This window comes from Branchiostoma floridae, chromosome 11, assembly GCF_000003815.2.
Source record: "Branchiostoma floridae strain S238N-H82 chromosome 11, Bfl_VNyyK, whole genome shotgun sequence".
NCBI classification, from domain to species: domain Eukaryota; kingdom Metazoa; phylum Chordata; class Leptocardii; order Amphioxiformes; family Branchiostomatidae; genus Branchiostoma; species Branchiostoma floridae.
Genome location: NC_049989.1, coordinates 8797798 through 8817758, shown reverse-complemented (window position 1 = coordinate 8817758; position 19961 = coordinate 8797798). Strand labels below are relative to the sequence as shown.

General features: G+C 38.1%; 1 protein-coding gene across 1 annotated transcript in view; it reads left to right on the top strand.

Annotated features, from left to right (window-relative positions):
* The first annotated feature begins 2292 nt into the window (after positions 1-2292).
* LOC118426647 (serine/threonine-protein kinase Chk2-like) overlaps positions 2293-19961 on the top strand; it is a 137816-nt gene continuing 120147 nt past the window's right edge. The window contains 11 exon segments of the mRNA XM_035836158.1: positions 2293-2699; positions 3315-3439; positions 4016-4163; positions 4761-4851; positions 5567-5675; positions 6359-6415; positions 6956-7020; positions 7470-7569; positions 7760-7798; positions 8212-8259; positions 8800-8963. Of these exon segments, the coding sequence (XP_035692051.1) occupies positions 2498-2699; positions 3315-3439; positions 4016-4163; positions 4761-4851; positions 5567-5675; positions 6359-6415; positions 6956-7020; positions 7470-7569; positions 7760-7798; positions 8212-8259; positions 8800-8963 (1148 nt within the window). The 5' untranslated portion in view covers positions 2293-2497.

Below are 19961 nucleotides of genomic sequence, written 5' to 3'. Positions count from 1 at the left end.
TCGCTTCAAAACCCGTGTTAGATTAAGTCAGAAAATGTGATATCAGACCTCATGTAAAAGAGTTTTTCTTGAATCATACAACACAGTAAAGGATAGAGGCATAAGCTATTAGAAATTGAACACCGAAATTCTGAAATAAGTACAGTATTGTAATCTGACCAAACAGCTATTCAAAACACAATAACACAATAAGCTGATTGGCACCATTATGTTTTTATACCCATAATCAAACTGCAATCAGAAATAGACATCCAACCAAAACTGATCAAATTGCAAAGGCACGCAGAAAAACCATGCCCTTTTCTCCTGACTTTATTTATTACAGAGGGATTGTTAATGTTATATATGCTGTGATGATTCATGATATAGTTTAGGAAAATGCCCCATCTGTATGAACTGTGCAGGGAAAGTGTGTTCAGCACCAAGGACAGGTATGTTTGCTCATTGGCATATGGTGCAAGGCAAGGGACAAGTTTGTTTACATGTGTGTGGATGGTATTTAGCACCACGGCCAGCTTTATTTGCTGTATGTAGAAAATGAATGAATAGAGAAAACACCTAGCCGTGTCGACCGGAAGCAAGAAAATTCTTCTGTAGGGTTCGAAAGACTTGAAGTTGCCCTCCCCCTCTCCAACTAGCGCAATCATGATAACGATCCCCTTCTAGCTCCGATTCTGGCAGTGGCGACCAGGGGAAGAAATCAGAACAACGATTGAAAAGATACCACGTTATACACTAACTGTGCCTCTTTAACAACAAAGTTAAGGGATGTTAAAACCACAAAATGTCCCATAGAACTCACGGTCGCACAGTGCCCCCTAGTGATCAGAAAGCAAAATGCAGATCTTTCGTCGGCCAAGGGAAGAAAAATTGAATTTGATTGGCTAACGTGGGATCTATCTTTAGTATGATTGGACAAAGCTAGCCAAAGACAGACAGGTAAATGTGTTAGACAGATGTTCCGCAGGTACCAAGTTGATTCGCTACCATTCCATCATCTCTGCCAATGAGAATGCTTGAGACATTGTCAAATTCACCAATCACAGATAAGAAATCAAAATCTCTCCGCCTGGAATGATGGTAATGATAATTTTATCCGCAAGGCGACGCTCCTGTATCAGGCCTCCTAGCTAGCTATTACTGTTGGCGTCATTTGAATTATGACCACAGCACGTAAATCTTACTGATTACATCAGCACGAGCATTGATTTTCACCTGACTTTGATTATATATAGCGAAAAACCCATTGCTATTGTTATTGCTATTGCTATTGCTATTGCTATTTGTTTCCAGTCGGCAAACTGTGAACTATAGTAATCGGCGCCGATCAAATACCATAGAATAGCTATATAGACGTTGGTCAGACCCGGGAAACTGACTTTTGGGTTTCAACGGTTGAGTTGGTAGTATTTGAGCGCTTAGTTTTATCAAGGACAGCCATCGTTAATAACTTCTATTATTAAAGCTCTTTTCTTGGCAATCATGGAATGTGCACGTGCCGTTTTCAGCATATTATTAAATGCTGACATGAATTATAGAGATGTGCTCTGGAAATATTATTTTCCATTGTCAAAGAAAGGCTAATATTGCTCTGTTCAATGATTTCAATGTTGGTACCAGTGTCACTTTTTTCATACTGTATGACATTAATTGAATACAGGAATAAAGGAAGCATTATGGCATTTAAATGTGAAAATGTAGATATTTTGTTTTCTTCGCCTTCCTTGTTTTTATCTTGCGCTCTCGCAGTAGATTTGGAGTTGCAGAGGATGCCCTCCGTAACATTTACTTGCTGTCTTAGTTTGGCTTTGGTGATCTTTGGTATCTAAGATCATCTAAATTTGTACATTGCACACGTCTTTGGGGAAATTGCTGTCTGTCCTTGAATTTATTGGAAAACCTTTATCAATGAACTTTCTCATCAAAAGAAAAGATTTGGAGACGGTAGAAAATGATATTATCTCCAAATCCAAATTCACGAAATGTTAGCAAACAACGCTAAAGAAAGATTCGGAAAAGAACAGTCATTTTTCCCGCGCCTCTACCATGGAATGTTGGTACCGCAGGACTCATTCGTCGAAAATTCCTGCCTGTAAAAATGTGTAGAACTATTCTTCCCTAATTTCATATAAGATTAAAAAATGTTCACAAAAAGGCTTAATCATAGTGCATCATTTGTTATCTAAAATTTATTCCACCTTGATGAAAAATATACTATAAAAACAGAATATCTCTTGAAAAAAGCATGAAGGCACCAGATAAGATTTACAATAGACACCTAAGGTTCTCTACAAATGTGTCTCCACTTCCGGGTTCACGCAGTGTGGGGCAGGTCTTTTCACGTCTTGGTGTCGTGAATGTTTCCCGCTTTCCTCTCTATTCCTACTTTTCATATCACTGACCTTCCACCAGGTAAATATCACACCTGTCTCGCGATCGATACTTTTACCTGATTGATTCAGCTTTTGTTTGAGTAGGAGGAGTCGTTTGTTTAAGCATGAGTGCCAAGGATCAAACCCAACAACAACAACAACACGGCGGCTCGAGTAGCTACAGCTCCTCGGCGGGTACAGGCACCAGCAGCATGGAGACACTCGGCACGCAGGACGTCATCGACGGGGACCACTACGAGGAGGAGCCCGAGGCCGAGCCGATCTGGGGCCGCCTGTTTCCAGTGGGCTCGGCGTTCACGTCCCTAGGTGAGATCTAGAGAGAGGTCGCTGCACGTGGATAAAGGGGGAGGGGCGCTTGCGTTCTGTGGGTTAGATTCAGTGTAACGTTGTAGTGTTTGAGCAAGCAGATGTACGCTGAGGTGGAAGATCGTAAGGTTTTCTAATTGCCGTGCTTCTGATTGACAGCATTTAATCCCAACTATCAGAGAAGCTGGGCTGTCAGAAATCGTTACGATCTCCCACCCAACATCTGATTGGAGATACAGTAGTAACAGTACTTATTATAACTGTTTTGACTGTGAGTGTGTGTGTGTGTGTCTGTAACGGTCACAAAACATTATGAGTAAGTGGGTGAAGTCTGCCAACTCTGATCACATCGTTGTACCAATAGCTGAAGCCTAAAAAGGTTGTAGACAAGTTTTCAGCTTTCCAATAGAAAGTGGACAGCAGGAGTGCAGAATTTTTTTTTTCTTCATCAGATGCAATACAACAATCATCCCTATCTGTCATTGTCTATGTTAATTATAACTTGTCATTAATTAGATATTTCTGTAAATCTTTAATATGGACAGTCTACTATGGAGGCACATAACCAAACATTGTCTTGAATCTTGATGATGTCTTGTCCATATTCCTGATCAGACTTGATCCAGGAGGAGTACAGATTTGGTCGGGACTCCAAGGCAGATTACAGTTTTGACTCTCCTGCTATCAAGAAGAGCATGTACTTCCAGGCTTACAGCAAGAACCACTTTCGAATCTTTAGGGTAAGACTTACAAAATTGTTTTTCTGATCTCTCCCATGTTTTCTCAGCATGTATACTTATAGTTTTGCATAAGTAAAATTACAAGATTTGTGCAGTAACACAGACTGCAGAAACTACATGTATGCTGAAAGTATAGATGATTAGAGCTACATGTTAGTAGACACCTGTTATTCCATGATATTGTATAATTGTATCCTACAGTACTTGTTGTAGAACTGTATACTGCAAATCTGAAAGAACAAAATTCTATGGGGTGTCATAATACCGCCACATCAAAAACATTGTTATAGATATAAAGGCCTTCTCAAGATTTTCTGGAACACATTTTAATATCTGAAGTGTATAAACTTCTGGATTACTGATGCTGTGTTCAATTTGGTCTTCTTGGTAAACGACTTGAAATTCATGTATTTTTTCACGTATAGTTGTATTATGGCCTGGTGGAATTATGAGAGTTGATATTGCAATCTTTCACCTCTGTTTAGATATTACTAGTAAGTGTATTTCCTGTACGTATTGATAATGCCTCAGTATACTCTCTGTAACAGATCTTCATGAACATTTGATTCCGCCCAGGAGAAAGTGTCGGACTCCTGTTATAATGTCTTCCTTGAGGATACCAGCTCTAATGGAACCTTTCTGAACGGAGACAAGGTTGGCAAACACAAGAAACAGCTGCTGAGGAACAATGATGAAGTAGCGCTGGCCATGAAGAAGAACAAAGGTCAGTCCAGTACATGTAGTGGAATTGAATCAGGACCTTCTTATGTAGGTTAGTGCAGGTAGAATTGTTTGTGATGTTTACCTGCACCTAACCTGCACTGATGATGAGGTATGCAAGGGGTGTACCTGAGTTCTTGGCCTCACCCAGAAACAAGGGGCACAACGCAATTCCAGGACATGAATATTAAGTACAAAGCCTTTTTTGAATATCAAACAGATAAAAAACATTATAACTATAGATTTCTTAAAAGAACAAACAATGAATCGTGCCATGGTATCCGCTAAGACATTGTCAAAATGTTCAATAAGAAATCTCCTAGTTGTCCATAGTTTTTCCTTCGCTCTCACTTAACGTTACAGATTTTCCACGGGCTTCACTTTCAAACTTATTGAATGGCACTTGTAGAAATACAGCTGTACTGGCATACAGTTTTCTTTCAATCTTTATGCAAGTAGCATCCTTGAAGACAGCAGATAGCAAGATGCAAATAATGTTGTTAAGATATGTTAAGTGGGTTAAAGACTTCATCTCTATAGTGACACTGGATAACCCTGCTTAGATTTGCACTGACTCAACCATCTTGATGTTTCCTCCCAGCTTTTGTATTTATGGACATGAATGCTAACGAGGACATGAGTCTACCAGAGGAGCTCAGACGGAAGTACACGCTTTCAAGATTCCTTGGGAAGTAAGCATGTGTCTTATTCTTAAATATTCTGATAACACTAGAAACAAGACTTATCTACCACTCAAAAAACATGAAATAGTATGTTTAGAACATGAGATATGAAAACCGGAAGTTCCACTGCAGTGCCTTAGAAAGCCGCCAGGAGGCCTAGTATGGAACTTTACCCTTGTTTTCCAAATCACATTAAATATCTAAAGATCAATGACCTCACAAGTTATGATGGAAACACACACTGTCACACAGCTCTGAATAAATGGCACCATAAGCATATAGTATCTTCGTGAAGGTAATTAAGAAATACCACTTTATACAGTATACTGTAACTTCAGCATCAGTACATGGTTCTTCTTTGACAGTCACAACAAAATTACAGGATCACATTGGTAACATAACAATACTGTAACATAACAGTAATTCTGCAGTATTTACTTATTATAAACATTGTAGAATGTAAGAATAAGAATTCTTGGTTCATAATGATACTCCAATATGATGACTGTAATGTGACTGTCAAGTTGGAATCAGTAGTGTACAGTATTTTTTCTGAATCAGTACTGCAGCTTAAGGTTTAACATTAACTTGCTCTACAGTGTTGACCTTGTTGAAATGCCTTATCCATAATTTATTAGACATGATTATGTTAGGGTAAAGGTCTATATTGTGAATCTATTTAAAATCCTTCATAGTAAATTCTGTACCCTTCTCCCCCCTCTAGGGGTGCTTGTGGAGAGGTCCGACTGGCGTTTACCAAGGGAACTTGTCACAAGTTTGCTGTGAAGATCGTCAGCAAAAAGGTCTTCACTATAGGAGGCAGGAACCAGAGAGTGAGTAGCAAATCAAATAATGATGCTGACAACTTTATATCTCGAATTGTGTCAAATGTTTGGTTACATTATCTGTACTTTTGGTGAGGATCAACTGGTAGCATGTACTGGCCTAGTGCATGTCGGTGTTTGAATCTTAGTATTGGTAAAAAAACATTTTTCTTGTTTGGTTGGTCTGAAAAAAGTGGACCTGGAAAAAATCAGTGGACGGGATCTTGGACAGATTAGCAATAAACAGATTACATCGGCAGGCGTTCGCACATTATGGTGCTTACCGGTATATCAGTTCAAGAAAATAACAAGAGTAAAGTTGGGTAGGGTTTTTATAGTCATTTGTACCAAGTTTCTACAGTCAAACTTAGCATTGTTTACATGAAGGTAGGACTTCAAAGTGCCAGTGTGTTTCGCATACTCCATCAAACAGATTCCTTTGTATAGCAAAATGGACTATTGTTTTGAGTATTGCCCATTCACAACTTTTTACAGACAATTAGGTCCAGTTCAAGTCCATTTTCAGTACCGGAACCTATCCCTACTTGTATCTATTAATGATGTGCATACTCGAAAAGACTGGAAAAAAGCATATACACAGAAAACGAACCAGACACAAACTGATGCATGTGCGGAAAAATAGTCGAATTAACATGGTTTTATTGAATGATCTATTTCTCCACTCCCTATAGGCCCTTGATCCAGAGAGAATCTTTGGGGAGGTGCAGATCATGAAGGGCTTAAAACATGTGAGTCATTTAAAACTTGTCTGTTTGGCAATACCATAATTATATATGTACATATCCAATGCGTTTATTTTTTAGTCTACTCAAAGTCATACATACAATACTGTAAAAACATAGGTGTATATCTCATCTCACTATCATACATTTGTATAAATATGATACATGTGTGTTAAGTTGTCTAAAAAGACAATCCAGAAACACTGAATGAGGCAAGTCAGCAAGAAGAGTATAACATTACAAGATAAGGAAAATAATAGGTAGATTTACCAAAAAGTAGTTACTCAAGCATACTTGTACATGTACGTCTGACCGTTTCCAAAATCATATCCTGCTGCTTGAGTAACTACTTTTTGGTGCATCTTATTACCTGGATGTCTAATCTACATCGACGTAATAGGTAGATTATTTAGAATTGGAACAAATCATTTTCATAGTGAGTAGACATTGTCAGAAAACCTTTTCCATTTTGTTTGTGGTTGAACAGCCCTTGGTAAGGATAATTTAATATCTAAGATATCTTTAAAAACATCCTCCTGCCTGCAGCCCTGTATTATCAAGATAGAAGATGTGATAGACACAGAGGACACCTTGTACATAGTGCTGGAACTGTAAGTCTTCTTTTTGTCCATGGTTCTGGTTCTGTAGTTATACATTCTTGATACTAACAGTTATAAAACTTACAGTACATACACATAAAAAACATTGATTACTCAATAGTGCAAGTGTACATGACTGATCTGAATAGAGACTGTGTAGAACACAATTCCACATAGCAACAGTGCATGCAAGTACTGTTCGCTCACTGTGAGTTGGAAATAGAAAAACAATCTCGAAGAAGTTTATCTTTCAATACCTGGAATTTTCACAACTGTAGGTATTAAAGGTTGCTTGTATTTATTTATAAAAATGCATTATAGGTATGATTACTTTTTCATCACACCATAAGTAGAAGTGTGTTACATATCGTAACTGTGATGTTCATCAAAACTGCACAGCAGATGCAATGTGTTGTGTGTATTACACTGATTTTACTTTACTTTTTGTGCGATTTCATCAGGGTTGAGGGTGGAGAGTTGTTTGACCGTGTGGTGTCGCTAGGCCGCTTCACCGAACCTGTTGCAAAGCTGCTCTTCTACCAAATGCTGGTGGCTGTTAAGGTATGCTTATTATTATTATTATTAAAAATATTCTGACATTTCCTCTGTTTAGATCTGCTGAATATATACTCAACAGGTGTTTAAAGGTAAAAGTTGTTTACCATACCACTGTTCATAATAGGTATCAGCGCCTCCCTGATTCTAATTTGTGTGCAAAGTTAAGATTGTTTTTGTTTTCCTTGTATTTCAGTATTTGCATGAGCAAGGAATCACCCATAGGGACCTGAAGGTGAGTGCAGTACTGCCCCCTGGCAAAAGTGGTTTACACTGCAGCATTGCCCCTTCACAGTCTGTGTACATGAATTTTAAACTATAATAGAGTGAACAGTTGAAGACTGTGAGAATACTGTCATGTGTCATCATATGTAAGTTCAAAAATGTGTGCTTTGTTGGTTAACCTATGTCTGTTGCTTTTAAAAACAGGGCCGTCGGAGAGATCACACCGACGGATGTTGGTTTTGAATTGCAATATTTTCAGTATATTGCAGCTTAGAACTACCATCCATCGACTTGATGTGCCTAAATACCCTGTTTTGAAAAACAATAGGTTACCCCGCGGAAAAAGGCGAACTAGCGTTAGAGTCATCAAACATTCTGTCAAAGGGCTTTTGTAGATCTGACTTATTTTTCCTTTCCTTGCAGCCGGAAAATGTGCTGCTTGGCTCTGATGAAATGGAGACCATTATCAAGGTAAAGTTAAGAAACCTAGAGACTATATTTATGAAGGTTAGACATCCAGGTAAGCAATATTCAAATACTGCTTTTGCTGAAGAAGAGTGATGGATGTCACTCGAAACGTCCGGAAGTAAATATCCGTTTTTTATCCAGTTGTAGAGATTGAATTGTATTTGAATAGAGACTATATGTTTGTCCCATCAGCAACTCTGCCAGTTAAACATACATGTACATAGCTTGTGTTTGCCATTGCAGGTCAGTATATGCCTGCAGTTCTCAGGTAAATCAATAGGTGCTCCTCTTGTCAAAATGCTGTTGGAACTCACCCCGATGCATGGACAAGTTCCAACCCGCTGTCACAAGGCCTGAACAAGAAAAAGAGTGAAAGCAAAGTTCTAATTCAGAATTACCAGGATTGAAATGGTAATGCAACATTGTGATCAAAACAACCAATTATAGAGATTATTATAGAAATAATCAATTGTGAAAAATACTAAAAAAATAAAGTGATATATGTAAACAGTAGAGCCATACAATGTAAGTTTTGTTTGTCAGGTTACAGATTTTGGTTTGTCCAAGTTTGTTGGAGAGAACTCCCTGATGAAGACCCTGTGTGGCACCCCGAGCTACCTGGCACCCGAGGTGCTGAGGACGGCCGGCATGGGCGGCTACACCAAAGCTGTGGACTGCTGGAGCCTTGGGGTCATCCTATTTGTCTGGTAAGTGAACACCTTGACAGGTTTTTCTATAATGCCAGGACGTATGTAACAGGTTTATTCATGAATGCCACCTAGCAGATTAGGATTGAGGTGCAACCATACACATCAGTTGACTTTTATGTGGACCTCAGTCAGAGCGGTAGAATTGGAAATGTTCAAATGCTGTGGTGATTTTTCTTGTTATTTAAATAATTCAGGTACAGGTCTAGACCTACATGAAATTTGTACCTGTAACGTAACATGTATCAGAACAAACTGTATACAAAACAGTCTAGAGGATAACCGATTTGTCGAAATAAAGATGGGAATATCCTGTCTTCATTATAACGGTTTGGGCAATTCAGTATAAAAAAAATTTGGAAAACTTGCAAATACTTTTGCTTTGAGATTATGAGAAATATTTCATACAAAGATGACATTATTCCCCACTAAAAGGAAAGTTGGCTACATGTACATGTACATAACAGTATGACTCACAAGTCATTGGCAAAACTTGTTCAAGTCGGGGTTCAGATTCAACTGTGTGTACCTAAACCCCTGGACCTGTACCTTATATTACAATAGGTACACAGCCCTTCTTCCAAGTTTCCATCGACGCCTGTGAAGATTACTGTGGGAGTATTAATTCCCCAGAGACTAAACCCCTGCCTGTATTTGCATCTTGACAAATGAGAGCACTGTCGTATCAACCCGTCCAAGAAGCCAACACTAATCTCCTAGAAGACATAGGAGGGTGCTGCATGTACAATGCAAACGCCGCGATAAAAATGGATGATATGTGATGGCGTCCCGCAATCTGCCTTTCCAGATATTCGGCTAGGTGATCTTTCTTAGACACGGGGTCAACACCCTAAGGGTGTCGCACGGCGGGTAATCCATTTGTATCCCCGAGGCGAGCGTTTGTTTCTGCCGTAAACATGGTTTAAATCATAGGATTGACCTTTTGGAACATTGTGTCAAAACAGCTTGATATGATGTACATTTATGTAGGACTAATCAAAATCAGAGATTAACAGGTCATTTTTTTCTATTCCATCAAACCCGTCATACCACACAATGTGTGCATTTTCCTTGTTGTGGTTTCATCAAATTTAATTTACTGGCAGGAAATGTGAACTAGGACAAGGTCAGTATTTCTAACAATATCATTGAGTAAGTAAAGGTAAGTATTTTGGCTGTGTCTAGAATTCGAACAGACTGATAATTCTACTACAAATAAGCATCTCACATTACAGTAGTATCCATACATAGGAGAAAAAACACTTGCAAACTTGCAAATGTTTTGAGGTGAGAATGATTGAAACAAATTAGAAAAAGCTGTCTCAGATGGCTATTGTCAGAAAAGAGGCATTATACAAATGTATCTTGCCACTGTCATGTATTTGTCCCTTGAATGTGTGTCCTTTAGGATCTGTTTCAATTAGAGTTTTAATAAGTCAGCAGTAACCCAAGTGGATTCCTGCCATGCTCAGGTGTCCCTCTGCATTTGCAAATTGAATTTAAGATGTCAGAACCAGTAGGTGCATCTCTCCCCTGTCAGTGGATCCTGCCTACATCACCCCTCCCTTCGTGATCCCAGGGTACATTCTCAGCCTCCATTCCTTGGTTACTCTCCCAGCATACAAATGCTGTTTGACACCTCAAGCAACAATGCAGTCACACTGAATCTATTGAAGTAGAATGATTAAAATTTTGGTATTCAATTAAAAGAGGTTTTGCATTTACCACTGTGTGTGTGCACGTGCGTGTGTCATGTGGGTGTGAATGGGGGACGTGTGTTGTGTGTAAAAAGAAGAATAAAGTGCAAAAAGCTGTAAGAGGATTTTGCTGAATCATTTTGGTACATTGGTAATATGTAGTATTTTTCTCTACTTATATTGATGCATTATTCTGTGCTCAATTCGTTAGACGGAAACAACTCTGACAACATTCTGTAATCTTGTAGTTACACTACCTTGAGGAAATGTCAATTGTCAATACCATTACAACAACTTTTCATGATCCATTTCTTGCCAAGGAACTCAACAATACAAAACCTCAACCTCATCAACGATGCTTAATGTTTATCCTCAGGATTTCCTAAAATAAAGCACAGAGTGAAAACCATCAACCTCACATAATCTTAATTCAATCATGATCCTGCAATTCCTCTTCCTTCTCCCAGTGTGTGTGCTGCATGTCTGATCTTAGCATGCCCCCCTCCCACTGTAGGAAACAATCTGTGATGTACCAAGCGATCCCCATTTTTGGCACCTTTTGGTAAATCCAGCAATTATTGTGATCACCCTCCATGTGAAGATAACAATTCGTCATGGGGAAACAGGAATGTGTTTCTTCCCTCACTTCTGAGATAATCTCCGAGTCTTATTACACCCGACTGCGCCAGAAGTAATCCTCCAAATCTCCCCGGGTTTTTCCCGAACCAAATACTACAATTAGAGAATGTAAGGCGTGTAAAGTGCCTGTCTATCACTGGTAATCAGGACGTGCTGCAAAGCTTTGGGAAAGACCCAGCCCAATCAGGGGCTCAGCGCGTTCCCCTGTATCAGGGTCAACATTTGTCTGTCACTGGGAATTAGTGCACCCACACGAGAATGGGACAAAACAGGAGGTTTTGAACTCTACAGGCTTTGTAGAACAAGTCAGTAACTGATTTGGTAGTCAGTAACAATTTGACTGTCCCAGGGTTGGACAAGTCCACTAGCCCTATTGTCCCTGGAAACTGACAGTGCTAATCAGGCAAGCTGTCGTACATGTTACATGTACATGTAAGATTTTTGTCATGTGATGAAATATGCTACTTTTCACAGTCATTGTCAACACAGACAATTAGAGTCAATGATAAAAGATGAAAACACATAGAATATAATGTTGTCAGGCAAGTGAAAAGTTGGTTTGGGCAAGTAAATTCTCTGTGTACTTGTCCAATAGGACAAGTGAAGTTTAGAAAACTTGTCTAGCCCAGCTGTCAAAGTAACAGAATTTGAAAGTGAACCAGCTAAGCACATGAGTGACAGAAGACAGAGTGGACTATTACAGAATTAATGAATTTGTACATAAGAAACCTTTGAAGATTGATGAAATAACAACCAGATGTTAAACAAACTGACAGTCATTTTCAGCACCAAGGACAGGACCATTGCAAAGCGTGATATCTTGGTATGTCACACTTTTGTTTTGAAGGATTTTCAAAATTGTAAGAAGTCTTCGCTCACATCGTGGTTTTATTCGGTGGTTATAGGAAAGGACCAGGCGTTATGACACCATGTACACCGAGGAACAGGCGGGTCATTAACGTTATTATCATATAGCCTACCCAAACTTGCAAACTCCTGTATTTCGCATAGATCTCTTGGTACTATACGTGTGAATTCCTTTGTCAAATTTCTGAAAATTCACATTTGTTCTTTGGTACATGCATGTGTAAGGAGATTACACATTGCATTTTGAAACCAAAAATTTCCACAGAAAATATTCGAAACATTGCAGGCTTTTTAGAACAACAAAACTCATTATCAATGTTAGAAGGAGCCATTCCCCCTTGCAGTCTGTACTTATTCCCTCTGCTCTGGCATATGTTTTGCTCCTTTTTATTGGTCAATGCCTGCATATACCTTACTTTCTTGTGTGTAAGGCTACTTTTGATTGGTCAAAATGAATCGACACCGGTGCATCGGCACTGGTGCCGGTGTCGATTCATTCTGACCAATCAGAGGAGCGATACACACCTGCCTGGCCTGAATCTTTGTGTTACGGCGTCATAACCAACGTTGAACGGGGACTTCTGATTGGTCCGCGGGGCCTGGCTATATGATAATAAGTCAATATTCACCAGAATATTATTCAACAATTTCATTCAACAACGATTTTTATGTCAGACTTCATGGCACCATAATGTTATGGATCCTTATGTAAGATGCTACAAATAAAAGCCCACAAAGAAGTTGTTTTGCAATTATGTTTCTTCTCCCGAACTAAATTTAGATCAGATAAGGCAAGTTGTTCACCCAAAGGTACATGTAGCAGTTAACAAGTTTGAATTTTATGATAAAGTTTCAGTTATACGTATGAAGAGTTTTAGATCCTCGTTGGGAAATTAAAGTAAAGCCTTCCATGGGCCACTTTATTAATAGATTATGGAATGTATGTTCACAAATTCAGAGCTCCCTTCACAAACTTTGCTCTGTTGTGTGATTGGTCAGATTTACCAGAGAGAATGATGGGACAACCTATAACTAGTATAAGGATTACTATGACATATCATCATCACATATGACATATATGCTTTTCAAAATCAAGAAAGAAAGGCCCCAAAGCTTACCTGACTGCATTATATTCAGGAAGAATGCAGCATATACTTAAGAGATTGAATATTGTTGGGATTACTTGAGTCTACTTTTTTGCTCATCATTCTCTTGCCTGAAGAGAAAGCTTTCAAACTGTGCACCATTCTCACTGTGTCTTCTGGGGATTCCTTGGATCTAATGAACTTTAAATTGTCTAAGGTCTTATCCCTACAATCCTTTTAGAGGAGAGGATTTATATTTGGGAGGATGACAGTTTGTCATATTAAAATCTTCAGTCCCTATTAATATTATAGTATTATGTAAGAGTGGATGTGCAAGGATTTTGATGAGGAGGTGTCAAGAAAATATGGAGTTAAGATTTATTGTGTCATAGAATTTTAAGGTCTCATTGATGTATTACTCCGAGTGGGTACCCCTAAAGAAATCCGAGCCAAAAACTGAACGGCTGCATGGACGCATGTTTTTAGCGGTGAGAAATTCCCTTTTAGCCAGCCGAACTGATATCAAAAGTTAGATTGTTGAAAGGTTGCTTGTAACTGAAGAAATTAGCAGGTCAAGTTTGACAGCTGCGCGCTAGGTCGGAGGTACACAGTCCTGGGTTCTGAGTGGTGCGGTTGTACACTAGCAGGGAAAAAGTGCCTTTTGCAGGGATTGACTAATTGTAGCTTGTAATTACTATTTGCAGGGATTGACTAATTGTAGCTTGTAATTGCTATGAACAACAAACCTATGGATTCTAGTCATTAGCTATTTTTTTCCATTATGTAGAGTAAATTTGCTCAACATAGAATGAAAAATCTACTGACATTTCTTGTAGCTTCATCATGAACACGACCATGTAAAACACGAATTATAAAATAGAAGTCTATGGGAAGAAGAAACTCATCAATGAGACGTTAAGTGTGACTCAGCGGACAATGCCAAGTTTGATATTTGCAGCATGCAAATATTTCGTCCGAGACCATTGTTATTTTTATCACACTTCCCTATACAGTATACAGAAAGGTTTGCTATGTAGATATAGATGTATATATAACGTTATATGCATGTATGATAGCACTTTATTGATTATGAAAATGTTTTCTCATTAACTAGTACATAATTTGTGTTCATATGTTTTGTCTTTAAGGAGTTCATGACATAATAACTATGTTGATCTTTCATGTCACAAGTACATGTACTGATATATTCTGAATTTCTTGAAAGTTGTATTCTCTAGACTTATTAACTTAAACAACTTGCAGCATTGCATCACTTGTACGGTAAGTTCTCTTGTAAGAGTTTTTTTTTTTTAGTTTTAGTGGTGGTTTCTATTTGAACTTAAATTGTTGACTTCCTTCTTGATAAATTCATAAATAATTGACTCAGAGATATTAATAATCAAGTTTATTGCAAATTCTTGCCCGTGGGCTAATTGCAGGTAACATAAAAGATTCAAACAGTGTAAAATACAATATCACAAGTGTCTACTCTAGTCTAAAACTAGTGAAAGCTAACTCTAGATCCTGGGTTATTGGGTTCGACTCCTATTTCGAAGACATTGGAAGACGAAAGATCCCACTTTTTCTATTATGTGTGGGTTTAGTGATGTTAAAAGGTGAACTGCTTTCTTTTTGTCAGTGAATGTGAGAAAGTTTGGATGGAATTTGATGGCCTCTTTGAACAGCTCTTTTCTTTCTTGGTTATAGAAAGAGCAGTTTGACATAAAATGTGTTTCGTCTTCCACCACGTTTGAATTGATTAATATGCTAGATTGATGTGACCTGCTTAGATTTGATTGACAGTTACATGCAGAAAAATTATGTACCTCAATATTGTCATTGAAAAATTATTTATCATTTCAATACTTTTAATGTTATATGAAGATCATCTTGACTGTAATCATGGGAAAAAATATACCGTTTTGATTTATGGAGTTGATTGAACTCGACAAAGATAACATTGCAGAAATAAATTAATATGCAATTGCCGAGATTGATATCCTTGCATGACATGCTTGACAACTTCCTGGTGCTAATAATTGCATATACTGATACAGGATCTGCCAGATAGCATCTTTAATAAATTTATAAAGAACTGAATTATGAATTAAGTTTGCAAGCAAGATAATCCAATAATTGTTACCTTTACCAAGAAGGATATGTTTTGGGGAACATTTGTGTGTGTGTGTGTGTGTGTCTGTCTGTCTGTCTGTGAACACGATAACTTGAGAATGTCTGAATTAATCGTCTCGATACTTGGTATGTGAGTAGGTCTCAAAAATGTTTGTTTTTGGGCCCTCTAGTCGATATAGATTATTCAAATGAGGACCTCATCAGCCAGAATGATAGGAAAATTCTAGTGTAGCCTTAAGATAAGAATGTCTAATGCTCAACTAATATACTTTATGCATATGAGGAGCTTATTGTTTGTTTGCATTATTAAAGAGAAACATATAGTACATCAGTTGTACAAGTTAAAATCATTTTGTAAAGTATTGTGGAACTTTTATTGTTTCTAAAAACAGTTCTTTGAATGGATTAGAGCCTCAAAAACTCCCACTTAGGTTTGAGAGGATATACTTTTGATAGGCAAACAGTGTTTAATTATCATGATTACATACACGTACATGTACATCATCACGTACAATTGCAAGATATTGTCATATCTTAGCATGTAAGTTCATCTGTGTTGGTAGAATACATTATAGAAAAATTGCTAAACTTTCCTTCCAACACTGTTATAACTGTAGGGACTTACGCCTAAATTTTCGGTCAATCTCCGTCGACCTTGTTCACAGAATGACCCTTTCTATCTCCAGCATTGACGTCAGGAAGACAACAACTTTTGCAGGAGGGGGTCATAAGTATCAGAAAGTCTATGTCGCCCCCCCCCCCCCCCCGTCTCTGTTGAGTGTATCTATTGTCATATTTGCTTTCACTGCTTTGCTATGATGTCCAGGTCCACATGATACCACATGTTACCTGCATTTATTTAGGACCAACAGTGTTTGCTAGTTTTTATCTATTTCCTGCAATTTCAGATTATTCTACAGAATTGTGAGTTGCATTTTGGTTTTGCTTTGTGTATCATTCCTGTGTCATCATCTGATATGGATACTTAAATTGTCTTATCATGTCTTGCAGACATTCCTATGGGCATGTTTAGGGTGGTTCTGTGAGGCATGATGATTGAGAAGAGAAATAGTACCTAAGGTGGCATAACAAGATCTGTTAAAGCACTAGGGGTTCTCAGTTTTACAGCCTCAAACAACATAACACAGGGCTCAGTTTCTGTTCCGTTGTAAAAGTAACCATCTGAATAGATTTATCTCTCACCAAGAATGACATTGAAAATAAATCAGTAACTTAATACCATGTGCTGGGTAGCTGTTATGTGCCAGTTAGCATTTAAGTTGTAAATTTGTGCATTACAGAATTTTGTTATTGTACAAAACTGGGTTCAATTTAGCTTTAGTTTGGCTAGCTGGTCTGCCATTCAGTGGGGATTCTTGTTGTTGATTGGCTGATTGACTTCATGAGTGCAAGATGTATGCAAAAAGGTTCAGAAGAAAGTGGAGATATTTAATTTACTAGTATTAGTAAATAAATCAACAGAATTCAAATGTTTGCAGGCAATGAATGTAGCAGGAAAGTAAAATGCAAATTTTGAGGAGAAAAGAGAGATGTAAATACTACCACAGGAGCTGCAAAGTCTACACAGTACTAGTCAACATATCAGACTCGTTAGCATTTCAAACAAAGGATTTTCAATTTAGTTCTGATCATTGATACAGTGTAAATATAAACATAAATGTAAAAGTGAACAATTATTTAACTTAAAGATTATTTACTAAGAAAACAAGGGCTGTTGGATTTGGCCTGATCGATGTAATGGTAGCTTTTCTTTTCAGAATAATTATTATGAAGTTGTGAAGAACTTAGATTTGTATGGCCTTATTATTCATGATAAAGAGAACATGCCCCTCTCCCCCGACAAAACTTTTTAAACAGTTTACTTGCTGACCAGTTTTGCCAGTTGTAACAGTTTAATCTGTGACAGACAGATTCATACATCGAATCCCTCATGTTAAATGTATCAACAGAAGTGGCGCAAAGCTATTGCAACAAGATTGGTCCTTATCTCATAGAAAAACGCTAACACTTTACTTTGTCCTTATCGTTAAGTTGGTAATATTTCTAATCCACCAGCGCACAATATGTATCCACCCAAAGGACCGGAAACATTATAAAGAGCTATTACCCCTATCTTCAACAGATTCACTGTACTACTGCAGCTATAGAAAAACGCCTTATCACCATTTGCAGACAGTGTTGTGGGCGTGTTTGTGGGCTGTCTGCTGGGACTGAATGATCAACAAGACAGTGGGATGATATCAAGTCTTCATAGTGATACCGTGGAATTGGGTGGAAAGTAAATGGATTAACTTACCACCATGCTTACTTCCAGACAAGGCAGGGTAAAAACATACGCTGAATATAAAAGTAATATAGTAATAAAATGTTTGTATGCATTGACTAACAGTAATAACCTTAGTCATCTTACAATCACCACATTCACCAATGCTTTCAGATCTTGTTAGATCTATGAACAAACTATGACAAGAAAATAAACAAACAATGACAGCAGTGGTCTTACAGTCATTGATATCTTACTAAAGCATTGCAAGCTGGGAATCAGTTGAAAGATTCAGATGTTAAATAGTTATATCATGCAATTACTCCCAGATTGAACAATGACAATAGTAGTAGAATACAGAATATCCACCTTCTGAAATAGATATTTTTGCAGGACACAAAGTGATAGACAGGTGTTGTTTACCTCAAAATGATTTTGTTTTCACATGATTAATGGTAAGTGTAAGCGTATCGGGGGGTGCCCTAGGATGGTACGTGCCCTAAGATGGCATGGATTTTTAGAATCTTATTTTGCATAATTACCAAATGTTTCTTGCCACTGACTACATGTATGCTGATTGGAAAGGTAAAGAAAACAATTCCATGAATACTGTGCTATTTCTCTTCGCCAAGAAGAGTATGAGATTGCTGACTTGGGTCTGTATGTAGGTCAACAGCATATAACTCGAGAAATTGTGGATGGAACTTTGTGATTTTTGGTAGGTGTGTAGCGGTTGTCGAAAGGAATGCCAAGTTTGAAAACGGTTTACCTGGCGTTTTCCTACGGTACTGCAGCGAGCTTGGTATGTTTTTTGCGGTTTGTTTTGGGCAGCATAAGTCAAAATCTAGCTGGGCGATTTTCACGAAACTTGGTAGGTGTGTAGCGGTTTTGGAGAGGAAGGTCAAGTGCGAAAATGGCTTACCTGGCTCTTACCTACGGTGCTGTAGCGGGATTTGTATGTAAGTGCGTTTGTCTGTATGCAAGATAACTCGAGAACCCTTGAATGGATCCTGATTATATTTGTTAGGTGGATGGGGGTTAGGAAAACAAAGGTCAAGTTCGATAATGGGCACCCTAGTGGCTGCCTAAAGTACTGCAGCAAAACTTTTAATTTTGACACTTCGTGTTCTGGACATGCTGTGGTCATGATTTTTGAGTGGTAGATAGCCCTTGGAACAGAGAGTAACTGCTGTGAGTTTGGACCCTCTAGCGGCTTTTCGGGAACTGCAGACACCGATTTCCGTTCAAACTTTGGACGAGGATAACTCGAGAACGTGTAAACGGATCATCAGGATTTTCAGTATGTAGATAGAATGAGTGATGACTTATACAATGTAATACTAATTATGCAAATCAGTAGTTAATTTGCATAATTAATGAGGAAAGTTCATAAATCCATTCCAACAGCATATAACTCAAGAAGCTGTGTATGGATTTTCATGATATTTAGTATTTAAGTAGCGGTTGCGGAAAGGAAGGTTGTGTTCGAAAATAGTAGCATTTTCCGTTAGGACGGTAGCGGGCCGAGTGTGTGCGTCCGTTTGTTTGTGGAATGCATAACTCGAGAAGCCTTGAAAAAATCCTGATAATATTTGGTAGGTGGGTAGGGGTCAGGAAGACGAAGATAATATATATGATAGTGGCCCCCCTAGCGGCTTCCTAAGGTACTGCAGCAAAACTTATTAACAGAAATAACTGTGCTCTATATATCTCATTTTGACCTATATCTATGGACACAGCTGTTATACAGATGTTTTGCTGGAGCTGGACGCTCTTACACTGGGGACAAAGTCTTTGACAAGCATGAAATTCTGATTGACCAGGGATGCTACCAGGTCATCTGTCAGGTCACAGTCTGGTTTTTGGTAATATCTGTGTGTTTGTGAGGAACATAGTTCATGCAGTCATTTGCTATTTAGTAATACATGAACAAGACCTTAAAGTCTTAAATAAAGACATGATTATTTGGCGAAGAGATGGGTTCGTTGAACTCTAGTTTTTTAATACCTTTGAATTAACACATTCACATCATGTTTTTCTTTAAACAGAATTTTAACTTATTATGTTAAGTATTATTTTAACTATTATGTTCAACTTCAAGTATCGAATCACTGTCACCAGTCACTGTGTATTGGCAGCTCATGCCGCTAAATATACAAACTCTACCAGGCAGTCACACAATTAATCAAGAACCATGTATGAAGAAATAAAGCTCTATAAGTAGATAGAGTTTTGTGGATGTTTTTTTTCATAATCATTTTGTTAGTTGGGCCATCGCAATCAGTGCATTCAG